A 23,374-nucleotide genomic window follows, 5' to 3' on the forward strand; every position below is an offset into this window, starting at 1 on the left:
GTTAGTTTCTGCTGCATAACAAAGTGAATCAGCTATATGTATACATATATCCTCATATCCCCTCCCTCTTGAGCCTCCCTATCCCACCCCTCTAGGTGGTCACAGAGCACCAAGCTGATCTCCCTGTGCTATGCAACTGCTTCCCACTAGCTATCTATTTTACATTTGGTAGTGCATATATGTCCATGCCACTCTCTCACTTCATCCCAGCTTACCCTTCCCCATCCCCGTGTCCTCAAGTCCATTCTCTATGTCTGCATCTTTATTCCTGTCCTGCCCCAGGTTCCTCAGAACCCTTTTCTTTTTAGATTCCATATATATGTGTTAGCGTATGGTATTTGTTTTTCTCTTGCTGACTTACTTCACTCTGTATGACAGACTCTAGGTCCACCCACCTCACTACAAATAACTCAATTTCATTTCCTTTTATGGCTGAGTAATATTCCATTGTATATATATGTCACATCTTCTTTATCCATTCATCTGTCAATGGACACAGGTTGCTTCCATGTCCTGGCTATTGTAAACAGAGCTGTAATGCACATTGTGGTACATGACTGTTTTTGACTTATGGTTTTCTCAGGGTATATGCCCAGTAGTGGGATTGCTGGGTCATATGGTTGTTCTATTTTTAGTTATTTCAGGAACCTCCATACTGTTCTCCACAGTGACTGTATCAATTTACATTCCCACCAACGTGCAAGAGGGTTCCCTTTTCTCCACACCCTCTCCAACATTTATTGTTTGTAGACTTTTTTTTTTTTTTTTTTTTTTTTTTTTTGCGGTACATGGGCCTCTCACTGTTGTGGCTACTCCTGTTGCGGAGCAAAGGCTCCAGACGCGCAGGCTCAGCGGCCATGGCTCGCAGGCCTAGCCACGCCGCAGCATGTGGGATCTTCCTGGACTGGGGCACGAACCCATGTCCACTGCATCGGCAGGCGGACTCTCAACCACTGTGCCACCGGAGAAGCCTGTTTGTAGACTTTTGATGATGGCCATTCTGATTGGTATGAGGTGATACCTCATTGTAGTTTTGATTTGCATTTCTCTAATGATTAGCGATGTTGAGCATCCTTTTATGTGTTTGTTTGCAATCTGTATATCTTCTTTGGAGAAATGACTATTTAGGTCTTCTGCCTATTTTTGGATTGGGTTGTTTGTTTTTTTGATATTGAGCTGCATGAGCTGCTTGTAAATTTTGGAGATTAATCCTTTGTCAATTGCTTCATTTACAAATATTTTCTCCCATTCTGAGGGTTATCTTTTCGTCTTGTTTATGGTTTCCTTTGCTGTGCAAAAGTTTTTAAGTTTCATTAGGTCCCATTTGTTTATTTTTGTTTATATTTCCATTTCTCTAGGTGGTGTGTCAGAAAGGATATTGCTGTGATTTATGTGTTCTGCCTATGTTTTCCTCTAAGAGTTTTAGAGTATCTGGCCTTACATTTAGGTCTTTAATCCATTTCGATTTTATTTTTGAGTATGGTTTTAGGAAGTGTTCTAATTTCATTCTTTTACAGGTAGCTGTCCAGTTTTCCCAGCACCACTTATTGAAGAGGCTGTCTTTTCTCCATTGTGTAGTCTTCCTTCCTTTATCTCACCATTTTTATCATCTTTAATTTCTTTCATCCGTATCTTATAGTTTTCTGCATACAGGTCTTTTGTCTTCTTAGGTAGGTTTATTCCTAGGTATTTTATTCTTTTTGTTGCAATGGTAAATGGGAGTGTTTCCTTAATTTTTCTTTCAGATATTTCATCATTAGTTATAGGAATGAAAGAGATTTCTGTGCATTAATTTTGTATCCTGCTACTTTACCAAATTCATTGATTAGTCCTAGTAGTTTTCTGGTAGCATCTTTAGGATTCTCTATGTGTAGTATAATGTCATCTGCAAACAGTGACAATTTTATTTCTTCTTTTCCAGTTTGGATTCCTTTTATTTCTTCTTCTTATCTGATTCCTGTGGCTAAAACTTCCAAAATTATGTTGAATAATATTGGTGAGAGTGGGCAACCTTGTCTTATTCCTGATCTTAGTGGAAATGGTTTCAGTTTTTCACCATTGAGAACAATGTTGACTGTGGGTTTGTCATATATGACCTTTATTATGTTGAGGTAAGTTCCCTCTGTGCCTACTTTCTGGTGGGTTTATAATCATAAATGGGTGTTGAATTTTGTTGAAAACTTTTTCTGTATCTATTGAGATTATCATATGGTTTTTATCCTTCAATTTGTTAATTTGGTCTATCACATTGATTGATTTTCATATACTGAATAATCCTTGTATTCCAAGGAAAAGACCCACTTAATCATGGTGTATGATCCTTTTAATGTGCTGTTGGATTCTGTTTGCTAGTATTTTGTTGAGGATCTTACATCTGTGTTCATCAGTGATATTGGCCTATAGTTTTCTTTCTTTGTGACATCTTTGTCTGGTTTTGGTATCAGGGTGACTGTGGCCTTGTGGAATGATTTTGGGAGTGTTCCTGTCTCTGCTATATTTTGGAAGAGTTTGAGAAAGTTAGGTGTTAGCTCTTCTCTAAATGTTCGATAGAATTCGCCTGTGAAGCCATCTGGTCCTGGGCTTTGTTTGTTGGAAGATTTTTAATCACAGTTTCAATTTCAACATTTGTGATTGGTCGGTTTATATTTTCTATTTCTTCTTGGTTCAGTCTCGGAAGGTTGTGCTTTTCTAAGAATTTGTCTATTTCTTCCAGGTTGTCCATTTTATTGCATATAGTTGCTTGTAGTAGTCTCTCACGATCCTTTGTATTTCTGCAGTGTCAGTTGTTACTTCTTTTTCATTCTAATTCTGTTGATTTGAGTATTTTCCCTTTTTTTCTTGATGAGTCTGGCTAATGGTTTATCAATTTTGTTTATCTTCTCAAAGAACCAGCTTTAGTTTATTGATCTTTGCTACCGTTTCCTTCATTTCTTTTTCATTTATTTCAGATCTGATCTTTATGATTTCTTTCCTTCCTTCTGCTAACTTTGGGTATTTTTTTTCCTTCTTTCTCTAATTGCTTTAGGTGTAAGGTTAGGTTGTTTATTTTAGATTGTTCTTGTTTCTTAAGGTATGATTGTATTGCTATAAACTTCCCTCTTAGAACTGCTTTTGCTGCAACCCATAGGTTTTGGGTTGTTGTGTTTTCATTGTCATTTATTTCTTGGTATTTTTTTATTTCTTCAATGATCTCTTGGTTATTTAGTAATGTATTCTTTAGCCTCCATGTGTTTGTATTTTTTACAGATTTTTTCCTGGAATTGATATCTAGTCTCATAGCATTGTGGTTAGAAAAGATACTTGATATGATTTCAATTTTGTTAAATTTACAAAGGCTTGATTTGTGACCCAAGATATGATCTATCCTGGAGAATGTTCCATGAGCACTTGAGAAGAAAGTGTATTCTGTTGTTTTTGGATGGAATGTCCTATAAATATCAATTAAATCCATCTTGTTTAATGTATCATTTAAAGCTTGTGTTTCCTTATTTATTTTCACTTTGGGTGATATGTCCTTTGGTGAAAGAAGGGTGTTAAAGTCCCCTATTATTATTGTGTTACTGTTGATTTCCCCTATTATGGCTGTTAGCATTTGCCTCATATATTGAGGTGCTCCTATGTGGGGTGCATAAATATTTACAATTGTTACATCTTCTTCTTGGATTGATGCTTTGATCATTATGTAGTGTCCTTCTTTGTCTCTTGTAATAGTCTTTATTTTAAAGTCTATTTTGTCTGATATGAGAATTGCTACTCCAACTTTCTTTTGATTTCCATTTGCATGGAATATCTTTTTCCATCCCTTCACTTTCAGTCTGTATGTGTCCCTAGGTCTGAAGTAGTCTCTTGTAGACAGCATATACATGGGTCTTGTTTTTGTATCCATTGTCAGTCTGTCTTTTGGTTGGAGCATTCAAACCATTTACATTCAAGGTAATTATCAATATGTATGTTCCCATTACTATTTTCTTAATTGTTTTGGGTTTGTTTTTGTGGATCTTTTTCTTCTCTTGTGCTTCCTGCCTAGAGATGCTCCCTGAGCATTTGTTGTAGAGCTGGTTTGGTGATGCTGAATTCTCTTAGCTTTTGCTTGTCTGTAAAGATTTTAATTTCTCCGTTGAATCTGAATGAGATTCTTGCTGTAGAGTAATCTTGGTTGTAGGTTTTTCCCTTTCATCTCTTTAAAGATGTCCTGCCACACCCTTCTGGCTGGCAGCATTTCTGGTGAAAAATCAGCTGTTATCCTTATGAGGATTCACTTGTATGTTATTTGTTGCTTTTCCCTTGCTGGTTTTAATATTTTTTCTTTGTATTTAATTTTTGATAGTTTGATTAATATGTGTCTTGGTGTGTTTCTTCTTGGATTTATCCTGTATGGGACTCTCTGTGCTTCCTGGTCTTGATTGACTATATCCCTTCCCATATTAGGGAAGTTTTCAACTATAGTCTCTTCAAATATTTTCCATCCATTTCTTTTTCTCTTCTTCTTCTGGGACCCCTATAAGTCAAATGTTGGTGTGTTTAATGTTGTCCCAGAGGTCTCTGAGACTGTCCTCAAGTCTTTTCATTCTTTTTTCTTTGTTCTGTTCTGTGGTAGTTATTTCCACTATTTTATCTTCCAGGTCACTTATCCCTTCTTCTGCCTCAATTATTTTCCTTTTGATTCCTTCTAGAGAATTTTTAATTTCATTTATTGTGTTGTTCATCGTTGTTTGTTTGCTCTTTAGTTCTTCTAGGTCCTTGTTAAATGTTTCTTGTATTTTCTGCATTCCATTTCCAAGATTTTGGATCATCTTTACTATCATTACTTCGAGCTCTTTTTCAGGTAGACTGCCTATTTCCTCTTCATTTGTTTGGTCTGGTGGGTTTTTACTTTGCTCCTTCATCTGCTGCATATTTCTGTCTTCTCATTTTGCTTAACTTACTGTGTTTGGGGTCTCCTTTTCTCAGGCTGCATGTTCGTAGTTCCTGCTGTTTTTGATGTCTGCCCCCAGTGGTTGAGGTTGGTTCAGTGGGTTGTGTAAGCTTCCTGGTGGAGAGGACTGATGCCTGTGTTCTGGTGGATGAGGCTGGATCTTGACTTTCTGGTGGGCAGGACCACATCCGATGGTGTGTTTTGGAGTGTCTGTGAACTTATGATTTTAGGCAGCCTCTCTGGTAATGGGTGTGGTTGTGTTCCTGTCTTGCCAGTTGTTTGGCATGGGGTGTCCAGCACTGGAGCTTGCTTGTCATGGAGTGGAGCTGGGTCTTAGCGTTGAGATGGAGATCTCTGGGAGACCTCTTGTCGATTGATGTTACATGGGGCCAGGAGGTCTCTGGTGGTCCAATGTCCTGAAGTTGGCTCTCCTACCTCAGAGGTTCAGGCCTGACACCTGTCTGTAGTACCAAGACTCTGTCAGCCACATGGCTTTGGGGAAGTCTGAGATCTTCTGCCAGTGTTCAGTATGTGTTCTATAGGAGTTTTTCCATATGTAGATGTATTTTTGATGCATCTGTGTGTGGAAGGTGCTCTCCACATCTTACTTGTCTGCCATATTGAAGGTCCTTCTCAAGACATTTTAGACATGCCCATCTTTTGGGGCTGCCAATGTAGCTGAATGTAAAGGTGGAGTCTGAGTATCTGAAATCCTGCAGGGTGCGGTCATGGCAGGGCCAGAGGTGCTTGAGGCATGGGGCAGCCCTACTGCTTGGATGGGATTTAATTCTTAGAGTTCTGAACAATTTGGTATGACATTCTTCTCCTTTACAAAATATAATTTTCTACCCTGAATTGGAAATAAACCTATTACCTCAATCAACTCCTGTGTCATGCAGGGCTTTATAATTTCCCTTACATTATCTCATTTAATGTTTACCCTGATAAACTAATAGAGATAATATGTATTATTGTGCTCATTCAACTTTAAGATTATCACCTTGGGGTGGGTACTCAGAAATTTGTTCAATGAAAGATTGAAAAGTTTGCTGTCACAGATCAAACAAGTAGTACCAGCCAGGATTCTTAGACTGTTTCATAACCAAAAATGTCAGCAGCTTCAAGATCAGAAATTCCTGGTGCTTTGTAATTTCTATTATATCTACTTTTCTATTTCAGAGCAGATCTTCTTTTCAAAGAAGACACCTCAAGTGTGAGGTGTCTGTTAAGGTTGTACACTGTGTTAATATTGCTGGAACTAGGTTCCACTCTTTCAGATTGTGACCTTTTCCTTGTCTTATTTCTTACCTACTATATCAGAGCATAGGAATAGATGCAGTGCTGGTATCTACTTTCATCCAGTTTCACATTATTCTTTAAAAGAACTCAGTGACCATTAGCACCATTGTTTTATCAGAATTTTCATTTGTGACCTTTCTTGTGCTGGGCTTTGGAAGCCTTGGGAACTCTCAGAGCTTCAGGCCTGAGAGACTTCCCATTTTATTCACCAACTTTCTTTTCCTTAGGGTCCTAGGTGATGTCAGTGACATTCTTTGCATTTCTCACTAGGAGGATTGCTTTTTTTTTCAGACTGGATGTTCAGGCATAACCCAATTTATACTTTTATGTAAAGTTGGTGCACTTTGTGATTTTTCCCATTTCCATAAGTAGTTCTTGGCAATAACAGTTAGTGACCTGATTTTCATTACTATGTCAGGGTTCCTCTATAACTGGACTGTAACTGATTTCAAAACCATCCCTCTCTCTTGTGGAGGCCAGAAATTGCAAACCTGATAATATTTTTAACAGAGTGGACATTGCTGCTAGTGATGCCGAATGCTCGGCCTCTGTGCACTGGTGCCAAATTGAATCTTGGAGACAGAGTTTTGGCTGAAGCAGAAATGAATAGCTTTATTGCTTCTCCAGGCAAAGGGGGATACAGTGGGTTCCTGCCCTCTGAAAACTTTGTGTCCCAACCCCAGGAGGATTTGATGAGGAGTTTTATAGCAAAGGTTCAAGGATGGGGTTGCTGTTAAGATTAGGGTGTGTACAGGGTCTGCACTCCTTTAATCTGGTCTCAGGTAATCATGATGAGCTTCTCTTGTTCCTGGCCTCAGGTGGTTTCTTGGCTGCTCCTCCTTTGACTAGCAACTGTTCGAATCTGCCCTTTGGAACTCAAGGAAGGTCATGGAGGCTGGATTCTGTTCCCTACAAATGAGAAAATGGGGGACAGAAAGGCTTCTGTGCCCTGGAGCCCCACAGGCTCCTGCTCGTTTCACTGGGCAGACCGTTATATAGCACAGTTTAAAGTGGGAACCCCTCTGCTTTAATTTGACCAGGTAAAGTACATATGCCCGACTTCCCTGGTAGCACAGTGGTTAAGAATCCACCTGACAATGCAGGGAACATGGGTTTGAGCCCTGGTCCAGGAAGATCCCACATGCCGCGGAGTAGCTAAGCCTGTGCTCCACAACTACTGAGCCTGTGCTCTAGAGCCCGGGAGGAACAGCTACTGAGCCCGTGTACCACAACTACTGAAGCCTGCACACCTAGAGCCCGTGCTCTGTAGCAAGAGAAGCCACCACAAGGAGAAGCCCGGGCACTGCAATGAAGAGTAGCCCCCTCTCACAACCACAACTAGAGAAAGCCCATGCGCAGCAACGAAGACCCGTCGCAGCCAAAAATGAATAAATTAATTATTTTTTTCTAAAAAGTACATATGCCGTTCCAGTGTTTGTTAAGGGATGGTGCATCCCATGTAGAAGTAGGAAGCTTTATGCCATGTTGTGTTAAAGGACTCATGTATCTATGATTTTATCAATGTGGTTTTTTTACCCCTGCCTGTCGTCTTAAAGCCTCTCCTTATAACTGGATTTTGTCCAGGCAATAGAGCTATAATAAATATTAATTAGCCTGAAGAAAGTATAGTTCGGAAGGTGTATCTTCTGCTAAAATGTAAATCAAGATCATACAGTGCATTCCAAAGGAATTATTTGTGATTTCTGAGTTACCACTACACTGGATTATTTTTATTTCTGCTTCCCTCCATTGGCATATAGTCAAAATATTGACTGTATCATTACTAATAAGTTATAAATGCAGGCTATTATGAATTAGGATGGCATATTGTAATAATATGGTGGAAGAAATAATGTCCTATTCTGCCATCCTTGGAAATGGTAGATTGCAAGTAAAGTATGTTTCATCTGTATTAGTGGACTTGAAAACCCTTCATCTTTTTCAAAGTTATTTGTTACTTAAACCGTGTTTTGATTATTTTAGACATTTTCAGAAAAGTAGATTTTTGTCTTTTATTTCCAACTCTTGTACTTGGTTTTATTCATAACAGCTGCGTACATGGTAGTTCTTTTATTTTTACACACAACTAATCTGTTTTCACCCAGGAGACAGGAAAATCTGTGTTTCAGCCACATTAAAAGATAACAGTATACTCTTTGTTTTGTCTTTGAGCTGTCTAATTCTTCTAGGGTAAGACTAAAGTAATTTCTGACACCTCCTCCATGGTTTAATGGAGTGTGTAGGTGCGTGTGTGTGTGTGTGTGTGTGTGTGTGTGTTTTCAAAAAAAAAATACTGAAGAGAATAGAACAGAAATCCATTCATGAGCATGCATTGCTTCCATTAGTTTCACATTCATCTTAAATGAAAAGCACTGATTAGGGCTGAGCAGATACAGAGATTTGGGAGCTGATTTGGACTTGATAAGCCCTTGAGCAACCAGACTGCTCTATTATCATTAATGGGTTTTGTAAATTTCTCAATTGCTTTTTTCAAGGTTTTTATTAAGGAAAAAATATATGGACGTTGAAATTGCCTTTGTGTCATCACCTTTAAAAACTCACTTGTTGGCATATACATTGCCTTATTTCCCAGTGACCCTACTTGTTGCAGAAAGGATTGGATTTTCTCTGTTCTGATCTAAATATAATAGCAAAAAAAAAAATGGCAAGGTAGTTAACTTGGTGATCTATTTAATTTGACACCTCTGGTGTCAGAGTTATGGTGACATGCAAATAGGTTTCCCTGGAGGTATAATTATTCCAGAGTGATGGTTTTTCCTGATCACGTACTGAAAGGTATGGCATCTTTTCTTAGACTTTATAAGAATTTACTTAGTCATTTTTCTGTTTAAAATTTTATTATTATTTTTTACTTGACAGTATATGATGGAGAAGCCTGAAGCTATGATTACATGGACCCCCCAACCCTAGCTTTGCTGCATGACAATGAGCAATTCTCACACTTTCTGAGCTGTGTGATTCCTTATTTGTCAATTGTAGTTGCTAGAATAAATCTTGAGTTATGGTCAGTTCTACCAAAAATTTATGATTCCATGAAAGGAAATGGAAAGTCTTAGTGTTGAAGTTATTCTGCAAAATGCAGGGTAATTTTATAGAAATGTTTTCAAAATACTGCTGTACTGCTTATCACTGAGTTAAAGAAGTTTATTACATTTGAAACTCTGGGAATTATAATTGTTTTAATAAGATATTTATTGAAAGGTGTATCTATATGAATTCTTTGTTTCTTAACATAGACATAAATATTTTGACTGTTTCTAAGAGGCCATTTTTAGAAAAACGCAGAGGTATGTTATGTATCTGTAGCAGCAAGCCCACTCAGATTACAAATCTGCTCGAAAATTGCATTTTAAGAAGCATGTGTTCCAATTTAAATTTCTAGGTTTTGATGAAGTGCCTTCTTTACCTACTATTGCTAAATATTTACTTGCATCATAAAGTAGGTATATATTGATGCCCACGTAGCCTTTCCTGCCTCTCTGCATAAGGATGAGAAAGAGGGGGAGAGTGCATTATTATATACTCCTTGATGAACGTTCAGTGTGAAAAAGATCCCTGTGCTATTTTCCCATATACTGTGTTTGAATATGTAAGGGTGTGTTCAATAACTGTGTTATCAAGGCCTAGAATTTAGTAACACCTTACTACTAATTTAGTAAGCAATTTACTTAGCTTCTAAATAAAGGTACTCCTGTCCTTACATGTTTGGCACATGAAGAGATACATAGCCAAGAAATAATTTCAAGATCAAGCAAAGAACCCCTCTTTGACTGGACTCCATGACAGAGCAATATTGGCCCTATGAAGAATATCCACTTTACTGAATTTGCTCTTCCTTGATTAATAGAATCCTCAAGAAGCCAAATATGGAACACCATAGGAAAGCATTTTAGATAATATATCCTATTAAAACTCCAGAATTCTAGGGCTGTCTGTAATTTCATAATATAGTCAAACAAGTATTTTAAAATATTTTAAACAATATTAATAATTTAATATTTGAATGAGAGGAAATGTGAATGAGCACAAGTGAATAAATATGAGAAAATATTTTAAACAAATTACATGAACATGTAATATAATATTAATTATGTTATAGATATCAATATTATAATTTTATTATTTAGGGGGATTAATAAGATCATGGTATTTTACAAAATTATTTTGGCAAATATTTTGGCAAGTATTGAGACCTGTAATTTTCTTTATCTTCAAATGATGTAGAAAGAGAGTAACTTCTCTGAATTCATTCAGTTTGGATTCTTATGCAAATTATGAATATGAGCAGCCAGGATTAAGAGAGAAACTCAAAACCTTTGGTCAGAAAACCATCTTAGAAAAGTTTAAATATACTTTTCAGAGCTTCAAAACAGAATCCCAGGTCCATGGCCTAGGATATGGGTGAATATCATTCATGAAGTAGGACTTTCATAATCACAGAATAAAAGAACTCTTGCAGAAAATATTAAATTTCCATTTTATCCAACAAATGTAGGCATCTTACAAGAGAGTCCCTATAATGGTGGTTTCTGGATTGCTGGGATGAGGGAGTTGTAGTCACACACGAGTACATAGGAAGCCTTTGAGGTTCACCTGTACCTGCATCTGTGTCTTGGACAAGATGGAATTATCACAACCACAAAAACCCTAATGGACAATGTTTTCTTTTCTGGATTCCTCTTTAGTTGTTATATAAATGTGTCCTTTAAAAGTTTCTTGGATCAGAGCTGTATTTTCTAGCTCATTGAATCTCCTGAAATTGGAGATGGTTATTTAACCCTATGACAGATGGAGACAGCCTGTCTCAGCCTTCAAAGATGAAATGTGAAAGAGCACAAGTGAGTAAATATGCGACTAATTGAAGTGGACCACTGAGAGACCAAGGAAGGGTGCATTCCTGGCACTCCTCAGACCCCAGCTTTGAAGCCAGCCACCAGTCTGTGTAAATGACCCCACTAACCTACAACGGAAGGGGTTAGAAGGTTACCTAAACACACAGTCCTTTATAAGTCTATTAGAAACACCTTTAGGCATTAGTATTCCTAAATATGTCTGGTCTGTCTTATCAATTATAAAGTAAGAATTAGGAGTACTGATTTTAAGAAGATCACTACAATTTTATGTTGTTCAGATAAAAACTTTTAGTGTAGTACAATTGAATATTAACTCTTTGACTTGACAACGATGGTAGTATTTCAGGCCCTACCATCTTCTCACCTGAAGTATCAATACACCATTTTGTTCCTTTTGCAACAATATTCCCTTCCTGGGAAAATAAGAAAATAGCCAAGTAATGAAACAAAGTTGCCAGCAGTATGGTTCAAAGTCTAACTTATAAATTTTAGCATTTCATAAATATGTGTTAAACCAATGAAGAAGAGAAACAGTTATGTTAACCAGGGCCACAAATTCAAAATGCCTAGAAGTGCCAGGAAGATTCCACTTAGGGAGTAAGTTGATTTGCACACACTGTGCGTATGAATCGTGAGGATTGTGAGAAATTGGACATGTATATTACTTTATATGTATGTGGGCCCAGAAATGCTAGACTTTCTGTTCTTTATCTAAATTTGTGTATAAAACATATCAGTTGTTAAATGTTGGTTCAAAATTTTTAAAAAACCCTCTATGGGCCAAATCACACACACACACACACACACACACACACATATATATATATATATATGTATATATATGTTTTCAAGGGCCATTCGGCTCTGGGGCCACCAGCTTGCAAGCTCTGATCAGTGTATAAACACATGCAGACATAAAGCTCTGTGGGTAGCAGGCATGTGAGAGATACATGTTTAACTGAGTGGAGCATAATCCAGCATCAGAGGTACAGACTTTCATTTTCAAATGTATAATACTCATTTTTTCACTACTGAATTTTCAAAAGTCAAATTAAAGCTATGTTAGGTATATTCAATTATGTAAATTAGTAACTTAGCCATTTCAGGAATCAACATTGATCCTAGAGATAATAAACTCTAAATTAGTCTGAAATATTTTTGCACAGTCCAATTAAACCATGTTTATTGAGTATCCAGATTAAAAGGCACTGAAGAGGTGATTGAAATAGAGTTCCTAACCAAAGTAGTTTGCAATCCAATGCATAAGAAAGACTAGCTTTAATATGGCACAGATGAAAGCAAATGTACAGATGTCATGAAAGAGAGAAAAAATGATCTTCTTTGTGCCTTCATAGTACAAAGGAGGAAAGATCAATTCTTTGCAGAGGTCAAAGATCAAGGAAAGCATCCTGAAGGAGGTGGCATTTCAGATGCATCTGAGAGAGTATATCGTTGCAAATTTCCAGATTCTTGGGCTGAGTGATGGTAAATGGTCTGGCCTGGCAGGAGCACTGAGGAACCAGAGTGGGGGGGGAGTGGGAGGCTAACTTGGAACAGGACTGCAGAGGGCCTTGAGTATCATATTGGCATGTTTGGAGATTTTATGCTGTAGAAAGAAGAGACCTAAGGACTTTTAGTAGGTACAGTCTGTGTTAGAAGCTAGTGCTGGTACATTGTAAAACATGGATTAGAGATGAAAGAAGAGACTGACAACAGAAATATCAGTTAGGAGGCTATTTCAATAGTGTAGACAACAGATAATGAGGACTTGAGCTGTGTGGGGACAGCAGGACCTGAGGGACCACGGATGTGGTGTCAAACTATATGACTGTCCAGGGACTGTTTTTTCTTTCTTGACAACACTGTCATTGAAATAATTTGTCCTAGATATTAGTTTTTTTTCTTCTCACTGTCAGCTCACCATTCTTTCTGAATTTCAGCATACCCAACTAAATAAGGAAGAAATGATAAGACTGTGGGTATTTGGATTTTCCTGCATAGTCAAAAACAAGTTCTATTTTCAGCTTCTGGGCATATATTCTTTTATAAATGGGATTTATTGAGGAGGGTGGACAAAAAGAAAATATTTTGTTCTGCTTTCATTATAGGCTCTAAAGTTGGAGAACTGATAATATTTCAAATGCACACACAGGTAAAAGTTAAAATACATGATAATATAGATTACAAAAACAAAGACAAGGATTAGAATTTCCAGGACTAATTTACATCATCAACAAAATGAAACATGAAAATGAAAGCACAATAAGGCAATAGCATTTTCTAGTCACCATACCTTCTTGGTGATGGTTTCCCCTTGTAGATACTTCTTAGGAAAACTAGAAATCAAGACCTTTCACATGAACAGAGTATACAGTCCAGAGACCGTTGAAGAAATGAAAATATTATTTATAATACTTTAAAAAGAAATCTAGTCCCTCCTTTTTCTTTATGAAATGGAAGTATAAATCATCTGGTAAAATTAAGATCACTAAAGATAGTCATATTCAGAGTGAATATCTTTATGGAGCATGCTATAATTTGGCCATATTAATTGCTGTAGGTGTTCAAATAAATGTCTGAACTAAAATGTTTCATAATTTTATTACTGTTATTAGTATGTGTTGCTTTGTTATGAGTGGTAAAATAGTTTAATGCTTCAGGGCACAAAACTGTCACCTGTTGTTTCCCAATTTTGAAATAGTGTGTGACGCAGGGAAATAGTTGCTTTCTTTATCTACTGTGTTCAACTCATGCACCAAAAATTAATTTGAGCACCTTTTAGGTAAAAGGTGCCACATGCTATTGGGGTTATGAAGGTGACAAAAGAAATACTGAATAAGCGATTTTCAAGAATTTTGGGTTTCTTTGAAGCTTTAGAAAGTCAGGCTAGCCTCTCATAGCTTTTTGTTTTCTGCCAATTCACTGGGCAGCAAGGGTACTGGAAAGGCTAGAGGAGTGAAAAGAAAAGGATATATAACAGGATTTTGAAGAATATAAAGAAATTCTTAAAAGGACAAATCTTAAAAATAAAGAACAATCATAAAGCTTATTATTGAGCTTAGAAGTTTCCAGAGGAAAAGACATCCAAATAGTGTTTTAAACCTCTATAAATCCATTATGGGGCTAATTTTTCCCTTTTAGAAAATTCTAAAGTGTACATTTGGGAGAAGGCACTCACTGCACGCTAGCACACTGAGCAAGCAGGTGACAATTCCTCTTGCTGAAAATGTGGCAAATTGTACTTCACATTCTGTTCTTGCTTGCTGCTTTGAAAATTTGTAAGTATTGCGATGATAGTTGAATTCAAATTAATTGTAAGCATCTGACAAGTTTCTAGCCGATGGTTGCCAGAGTATTTTTGCGGGTGATCATTCCTAAATATTTGTTTCTTGTTACCCCATCAGCAGCATATAGAGATGCGATTCTCACATGTGCATCTGAGGACCATACCAGGTTCTGTTTCAAAAGTTAAGGGGTATAATAACTGCAGTTCACCAGCACCATCCTAAAAAGTAAGAAGCTAAAATCTAAATGTTGGAGGTGCTTTAACTGGAAGTAGCTAAAGAGCCAACTAATTCACATGTCGGTTGTAGCTGCTTTAGGCTGCCAAGGGGCTGTAGTTATAGTGAAGACAGTAACATCAACACAGGCTGCAGAATCAACTAATTGCTCACCTACCAATTCTGTATAGATTATAAGGTCTTAGAACGGATGAAATTCAGTGTCTACGCCCTCCTCTCCCTCCCCAGTGCTTTTAATTCTTTCCTTTACATTACGCGGGTAGATGATATCTGGGTAGAGATCTGGAGCTCTCGAATATTCTGCTTGGTTCTTATGACCTGCTTTTACTCACCAAACTTCTGACACCAAATATGTGTGTTTTTTTTCCTCACACCTACCAGCTCTTCAACTGTATGGACACCAACTGGGTGTTCTGACGCTAACTTCCTGGAGTTAGTGCAGACCTCACAGGTTAAAGGCTCAGTTCCATGAGATTGCCCCCATTTCAAATGCCGATCGCAAGTCCAAGCCACCCTTACTTCTGACTGACCGATTATAAAGTCTTGGGGGATTTCCACAATCCCCTCCTCAGACCCAGTGATTTACTAAAATGGTTCACAGAACTCAGGAAGGTGCTTTACTTACTATTACTGGTTTATTATACAGGGTACAACTCAGGAACAGCCAAATGGAAGAGAGGCACTTGTCAAGGTAAGGGGCTGGGGTGGGGGTAGGGGGACAGAAGCAGAGCTTCCATGGCTTCTCTGGGTGTGCCACTCTCCCTGCACCTCGATGCATTCACCAATCTAGAAGTTCCCTGAATCCCATCCTTTAGGGTTCTTTAATGGAGATCTCACTTTGTAGGCATGATTGATTAAATCATTGGTCATTGGTCACTAACTCAATCTCTTGCTCCTCTCCCCTCTCCAGAGATCCTGGGGGCAGGACCGAAAGTTCCAACCTTCTCATTGTCTAGTTTGTTCCTTTGGCGACCAGCTCCCATCCTGAAACTATTTAGGGGCCCACCAGAAGTCACCTAATTAGCATAATTAGCATAATTTCACATGATTGAAAGGGGCTTGTTATGAATAACAAAATAATGCTTCTATTACTCCTATCCCTTAGGAAACTTCAAGAGGTTTAGGAACTGTGTGTCAGGAACCAGGACAAAGACCAAATATATATTTCTTATTATGCCAGTTGTTGATTTTGTTGTGCATCTAGATTTTGGATTTATTTAAAGAGGTTAAACAAACTACTAAAACATATTAGAATCAAACTGTCTTAAAAATCAATGCTTAGTAGAAAGAGCATGGGCTTTTGTTAGCGGATTGGCTTGAATTGACCCTTTGGTAGCTAGTTCTACCACATACTAGCTCAGTAGTTATGGGTAAGTTACTTATCTTCTCTGAGTCTCAGTTTCCTCAACTGTAAAATGGGGGTAATAACTACATGGCACTGTTGTTGTGAGGATTAAGTGATATATAATAAGACACTTCGTATAGTTCAGGACATATACTAGGAGTTCCAGAAATTTTCTTTTTCTTAAACTATTGGTTGTAAAAGCTTGTGTTTCACAAGACAAATGAAATAAGTATTTATTAGCATTCACTAACTTTACGTCTTTGTATGTTGCTCAGATTTTTATAAGTAATATTTTCAGTTTTAAACATTTATATAGATATTACTCTTTAGGTTTGGATTAATTGTTAACATCTGGGTCAGCTTGCCTTATTGTTATGGTACTACAGTAAATGCAATTTTACAAATGAATAAGTACAGTTTTTGGTAAACTAAGAAAAAATATAGATCTTAAAATGTTTTAAATTTATGACCACGTCTCCTGAGTCATGACAAAATTATGACAAAGCAACTAGTTCAAAACTAAAAAAATCGTTCAAGCAAGTTATGTTACAGAATATGAGAAAATTAAAAATATTTTGACTTAGAGTTCACACTTAAAGCTAAATATATTTATTGAAGCCACTTTATATTTAAGACTGTGATCCAAGTAAAATTACCTTTCAGACTTTCATTTGGGGGATTGATTTTTCTTACTATGTGTTGCAGATTTAGTGCTTTTTAAATTTCCATATTGATAGCGTTGCCTTATATTTGACTCAAAAGAGAATAGAATAGAAATAGAATATATTTTTATTTTGGAACATTAGATTTTAGTATGGGATTTCACATGTAGAGAATATATCCCTGTAACTAACAAAAAAGAAAGTATCTAATGTTCCCATTTTGTAACTTTAGCTAAAATATCTACTCCAACATCCCACATTCCATTCTCGTATTCTCAATCTATAATTGCACTCCTCAGTAATCTGACCAGAGGAGACCTTTTTTAAATTTCGTCTCTAGCTTTAGATGATCTCAGCCAGGCCCAAGGCTGAAGGAGACTTAATGGCTACTAATATTTTATATGCAGTTCTGACCTCTAACCTGGACTCCATCTGCTTTCCCAGCATTTCCAGTTGGACAGCTCATAGGTATCAAATTTTCCATATCTCAAAGCAAACTTTTGATTGCCAACTCTTGGTCCCCAAGCCATCTCAGTAAATAGCAATTCTTTTCTTCTAGTTGCTGAGATCAAACCACTGGAGTCACTGTTGTCTCCTTTTCCCATACCCTACATGAAATTCTGTCTCACCATCTACACTAAGCCACTGTATCTCTCTCCTAGAGCATTGCAATAGCCTTCTAACTGGTCTTTCTCCTTCCTCTTCTGCCCCAGTACACTGTATACACCATACGACAGCCAGAGTGATGCTGTTGATGTCAGAGGATCATGATACTACCCTGCTCGATGTTCTTCAATGAGTCCCATCCCAGTAAAATCCAGAGTTCTTTCCATGGCCATAGCCCTGCACGATCCACATTCCACACCCCCGCCACCACTGTTGCCTCTCTGATGTCATCTCCTACCCCTCACCCCTTGGCTTCCTCTGCCTCTGGCACACCAACACCTTTCCCGTTCCTTTAGCAGGTTAAGTCAACTCCCACCTCAGACCTGTACTGGTACTTCCCCTGGAAGGCTTTTTCCCCAGGTATACTTTTGACCTGACCCTCACTTTATATTAGTCTCTGATCAAACGTCTCCTTATCAAAGAGGTTTTCCCGGGTCATTCCATATAAAACAGCATCCCTACTTTCCACCTTGGGCGCTCTCCTGCCTTGTGGCCTGTGTTATTTTATATCATAGCATCGTCACCACTTTAGCTGTTATATATTTATCAATTTAGTACACCTCCCCAGGTTAGAGGAGAAGATTTCTGAGCACAGGAACTTTGCCTGTTTTGTTCACTGCTATTTCCAGGACCCAGAACAGTGTTGCCTCCTATTAAGTGTTTAATAAAAATGTGTTGAATGAATGAATGAACAAATGTATTATTTTTGTCAGCAAACGTATTGACTGTATGCCTGGCACTGTTTTAATTGTTTAGTATTCAAATATGACTAAAATATGGGCTCTGCCTTCAAGAGGGAGAGACAGACATGCAAAAAATTACTTAGAATGTGATGTGACAACTGTAGTAGAGCCTTGTGAGAAGTTCTGTGCGCACTGAAATATTTATGGATGACGTGATAGAATATCTAGGATTAGCTTCAAAATGGTATGGAGGGAAGGGTTTGTTTATATATAGAACAATGTGCTCATAATTGTTAAAGCTGGGTAGTGGGTACGTGTGGATTCATTACACTATTCTCTCTACTTTAAAAAATACTTTACATTTTCAATAAGGAAATACTTTTTAATCCTGTGGTAATACAGTGGATGAGACAGTGACTTTCCCTATGGGGACAGGGAGTCTTTAAAGGGAAAATGCTATCTCAGCTGGCCTCTAAAGGAGATGAGGCAAAAAGAACTCATGAAAGTGGTGAGCAGACAGTTGGAAAGGCACTGCGCCCCTTTGCCATCATCTGCTCTGCAAAAGAGAAGAATGCAAGGGCTTGACGTTTTGGGGTGTGGCTCAAATCAAACAAGGTGGATGATAAAGCGAATTAGACGAGTGCTTGAGGGAAAGTAGCCAAGGACTTTGTTTGCAATATGAAGAGATGTGGAATTATCCCATAAGGAGTCAAAAGCCAGCTGAGCTATTTAGGGAGGTAACTCTAATACCACGCACGTTGAGCAGCGATTGGTAGCCAGGAGACATTTTACCAACTGCAGAGTTCATTCTCTGGCTAACAGAACGTCTTTGACAGTTTGCTTTGAGTGTTACTTGCCTACTTCATTGCAAAAGCTCTGTCTGCAGAGAAATTTTAAAAATATAATAGCTGTTTTGTCACACTGGACATGTCAAAGTTTTAAAAGAATTGTACAATTGATAGTGTATTTTGAAATTCACTCTAGATTGAAAAGCTTTGATGACATGATAGCTAAGTTTTTGCAAAGAGATGTGATGTGCTGTGTGGATAGATATGGATGGCTATTGATCTAAGTCTGATCCTCTTGAGGAAATTCTTTATATTCTGCATGTTATTGGGTTCTTTCATTTTCAAAGGAAGTTTTCATCCTAAATGTTTGGGGCGTGTTGTCTTGCTACATTTTATGATGTCAAGACTGTATCTAAGCTTTTCGGTTTGTTCGTTTGTGGTTGGCTGATAGGTAGATCAGGTAACAAGATGCAGGCATTAGAATCACAAGTCTCCCTATGGTACTTGTTTCTCTTCTTATTTTAATCTTTACTCTGTAAACCTTCTCATTCAGTGAGGATTATAAAGGGCAAGTTTGACTTGAACCCTACCCTCTTATTCTTAATGCCTTGGGGCGTTGGCAAAATCAGTCCAATTATGCCATTGAATGTGAAATATAGTGAAGATAATGACCTCTAAATTGCTTAAGAAGCTAGCAGCCTCGGTCTGTACAGAGATCCTACACAATTTCCCCTTTTACTCTGAAACATAAGTAGATAATTTTACATGGAGTCTTCAGCTAAGATATTTTGCCTCACTTTGTTTTCATTCCTTCTGGCATGAATATGCCCTTCATGCATTCCTTCCTAAATTTAAAAAATTTTAACAAATACATTGAAAGCTAATATATCCAATGTTCTGTGCAAACTACTATGAGGAATGTAATGTTGGTGAAACCCTAACCTCAAATAATTTAAATTTAGTAAAGGGATTAACAGGTTCCCAAGTAATTATGGCCCGAGGTAGAATATGATAAGAAACAATGCTTTGAGAATACAGAGGAAGGATGTTATCACATCTGGTTGAGAGCTCTAGAAAGAAGATGCTAAACATATTGCCTACTGTCATTTCTAAGTGTGGTACATGTGGATTTGCAGAATCAGCATTCTGTGAGAACTTGCTAGATATGCAAATTCTTGGGCCTCAACAGAACTCACTGAATTAATCACAGTCTTCGGAAGTGCAGCCTTGAAATCTGCGTCTTAACAAGCTGATTTTTACATAAATATAAGTAGATGAACTGTTGAATTGGGGGGGAGGTGGGGATTTCATTTAAGTATTTTGCGTAATAACAAAATGCCCCTCCTGTGAGGTAGAGTTCACTGAGCACTGCCTTTTGTCTTACTCTGGCCTTGGGCTTGGCTTTGTTAATGACTAGTTTGCACAGTGTGATAAATCTCTAACATACGGATTGTTATGTGTTTCTTGACATAGTAGCCTTGCAGAGAAGATAGTAAATCGATGGAACAGATTAAAAAAAAAAAATGTCCACTCATCTTCTATGCTTTTAAAATATATATATATTTTTGAAAAATATGTTTTAAAGATTTTAAAAAAGGAAACAAAATACCCTTTGTGCTCAGCATAGCCAATTTAAAATACTGGTATTGGAAATTGTTTTTAAAAGATCTAGGCTCAATCTAAGATTTTTTAAGGTTCAGGTTTATTTTAGGATGATTAGGACATTCATTTTAGGATGATTAGGACATAGTCATCAGGCATTTCAGCACAGAAAGCACTGGCATTAGGCCATGTGCTGGGAGAGTTTATAGATGTGAAATTTACTGGACTGTTGTTTAAGGCAGTCAGGGTGAAACAGGACATGAACTGCACACAGCAGGCTGCAGTGAATTGAAATGATGCCAGTTCTTGCAGGTTTACTTCACCAACTCATTATGATATTTAAAGTGATGTTGCCCAGAGGGTGAGCAACTATATTGGGTTTTGGTTTGTTTGTTTTGCTTCAGCAAATAATAGTTTGTGAAAATTACGGATGTGCTTCCAAAGGCATTTTGATGAGTTCTTTTAGAGTCCAGTGAGACAAAACCCAAAGCGCTGGATAAAATATATGAACCTAAATCATGCGTTATCAAGGCTTTCTATAAGGGAATCAGAAATGTTTGGGCTTAGATTTCATCGTCATGCACATGCACCATAGGTTTTATGAATAGCCCATGCTATGCGTTTAATGCAAATGGGAAGAAAAGTAACATTTTCATTGCTTGAAAAAAGTTTACTTAATATTCAGTGGCTCAATTCAGTAAGTTAGAGTATAATAGACAGTAATCGCTGAGATTTTATCCTCCTGCTCAGGAAATCCACTGTGAAATTGTGAGCTTAGAATGGCAGTAATTAATCATTATGGTAGACTGTCAAAATAAAGAGTTCCAGTCATTTATGTTAATAATTTCAGTATGCAGTGTTTGACGTTTACTGTGAGTCCTAACATATTTCATATATAACAATTAACCATAAAGGCAAACATCTGGAAAGCAGTCTGAATTCTTAGAAGAAGTGGTTTAAAAAAAAAAAAAAAAAAAAATATATATATATGCACACACACACATGCCATTAGAAGATACCTTAGTGTAAATAATTGTAATATAAAAGAGCATTAAAAAAAAAGTGAAACACAGATAATTTACTTAACATAAAGTAATTTGCCCCAGAGCAATTTAAATAATGTTGTCAGTAACTACAACACAGATTACATAACCAGAGAGCATTCATATACCTAGGTTATCATAGGAACCATGTATGCATTGCACTCTGGCAGATGAGTGAGCATTTCCAATTCCCCAATATTTGTTTTATATTGCTTTGAAGTAAAAACTTCTTGGTTATTACCAAACAAAAATGACTGTGTAATCCATTATATACATGCACAGAAACACTCACACAGAATCAATTCCAAAAACGGATAATTATTTTATAAGATTATATGCCTGAACATGCAGATAGATATGAAAAGAGGGACTGTGAAATGTGTTATACCAGGAAAAGTACAACTCCACTGTTAGTATGGTGGGTACTAGGCACATTTCATGAAGAAGTACTTTGCTACCAGTTAAGAAATGTTTCTGTGTTGAGGGTGACTTTTCAAGATTGTATATAACATGTCAAAATAAGTTGTTTGGGGAAAAATAAATTTGTACATACACCCATTGAAGGCCCCTGGCAGATGGCAGTACTCCTATAAAACCTGTGGTCTGTCTTTCGTACCAAATTGTGGGGATTTGGGTTAAAAGGGAGATGAATGAGTAGTTTTAAGGCTGGAGAGAAGTCATTAGCAGTGTGACAGGAATATAAATATAATGCTTTGAACACACGATTCCCTTGCTCATACAGGTTCCTTTTAGCCTAAATTATTTAAGAAGCATAGCAATGGACTCACCACCGTCCAAGAGTGCTTTATAGATGGGCTGCCTGAAGTAGTATGCAGCCTTCCTTTGCTTCTAAGACTTCTCACTTTTTGACATGTTCTATGATTTAGTCCACACAAAGCTAAGAACAGCACAAGACAGTAGGGAGGTAAAGAGGAAGTAGAGGTCACCCATAGGTACAGTATTTGGATTTGGTAACTGAAGCCCTTTCTTTATGTATAGGATAGGTGTGTGTGTGTGTGTGTGTGTGTGTGTGTGTGTGTATGTGTGTTTAAATTTCCCCAACAAATTTTATGGGGAATCAGCCAAATTTCCCCACAGTTTACCCCCAGCAAGCATAGTTGTGAGATATAAAGCTCATTTAAGGACAATTTTATTTAGACTAATCCCTTATAAAATTCTTCTAGATGGTATAGATAACAGTGGAGAAAATGAGTAGTGTGATGTGCATAATTTACTTATTTGCTTTTGACTCAGTTGTTCAGATTGTTATAGAAACGTTACAAAACAGCCTTTTAGCCACCGAAGACCCATAAAGCATTTTTTTTGCAACTAGATTCTACTTCTGATTCATTCCATGTTCCAGCAAAGATGAACAACTGGTTTTCAGTGAAATAGTTGGGTGGGATGGAGAGACAGTTGTTACCAGTATAGCCTTGGCCATTTGTTCACTTCCAAAAAACTTTTTCAGAGAAACTAGGATTTCTGTTTGACATCCTGTGCTTAGAACATACTAAGATATTTCTTGATTATTTCACCATTAATTGTTTTCTTTTTACATAAATGCTGTACAATGAATCACTCAGCGCCCCCCCCCCCAATTACCTGAGCTATTTATAACTGTGTTGTGTGGTCAGATTACAACACAGAGCAACAAATCCTTAAACAAAATTGTAAAATTTAGAAAACAAAGTAATTGTAAATGTTATATTTAAGATAAGCATTGCAGTGCAACCACTTTGGAAACTTTTGGCAGTGTCTTATAAAGTTATACATATGTTACTGTATGACCAGTAATTTCACCCTTAGGTATTTACCAGGAAAAAAAAAACAGGAGTTTTTTCATAATAGCAAAAACCTTGAAGTAACTCTAATGCTCACCAACAGGTAAATGGATAAGCACATTTTGGTATGTCCAAACAATGAACTGCTACTCAACAATAAAAAAGAATGAACCACTGATACAGACAAATCATAAA

General features: G+C 37.3%; 1 protein-coding gene across 5 annotated transcripts in view; it reads left to right on the plus strand.

The window, feature by feature from the left end:
- Nucleotides 1–23,374, plus strand: part of PDZRN4 (PDZ domain containing ring finger 4) — a 371,251-nt gene that overhangs the window by 43,812 nt on the left and 304,065 nt on the right. For 3 of the 5 annotated variants that reach the window (XM_059080716.2, XM_067009077.1, XM_067009076.1), the window contains one exon: nt 15,256–15,300. The exons of the other annotated variants lie outside the window; for them this stretch is intronic. In XM_059080716.2, the coding sequence (XP_058936699.2) occupies nt 15,256–15,300 (45 nt within the window). The remainder of the gene's footprint in view (nt 1–15,255; nt 15,301–23,374) is intronic. 5 annotated transcript variants of the gene reach the window in all.

This window comes from Kogia breviceps, chromosome 12, assembly GCF_026419965.1.
Source record: "Kogia breviceps isolate mKogBre1 chromosome 12, mKogBre1 haplotype 1, whole genome shotgun sequence".
Classification (NCBI taxonomy): domain Eukaryota; kingdom Metazoa; phylum Chordata; class Mammalia; order Artiodactyla; family Physeteridae; genus Kogia; species Kogia breviceps.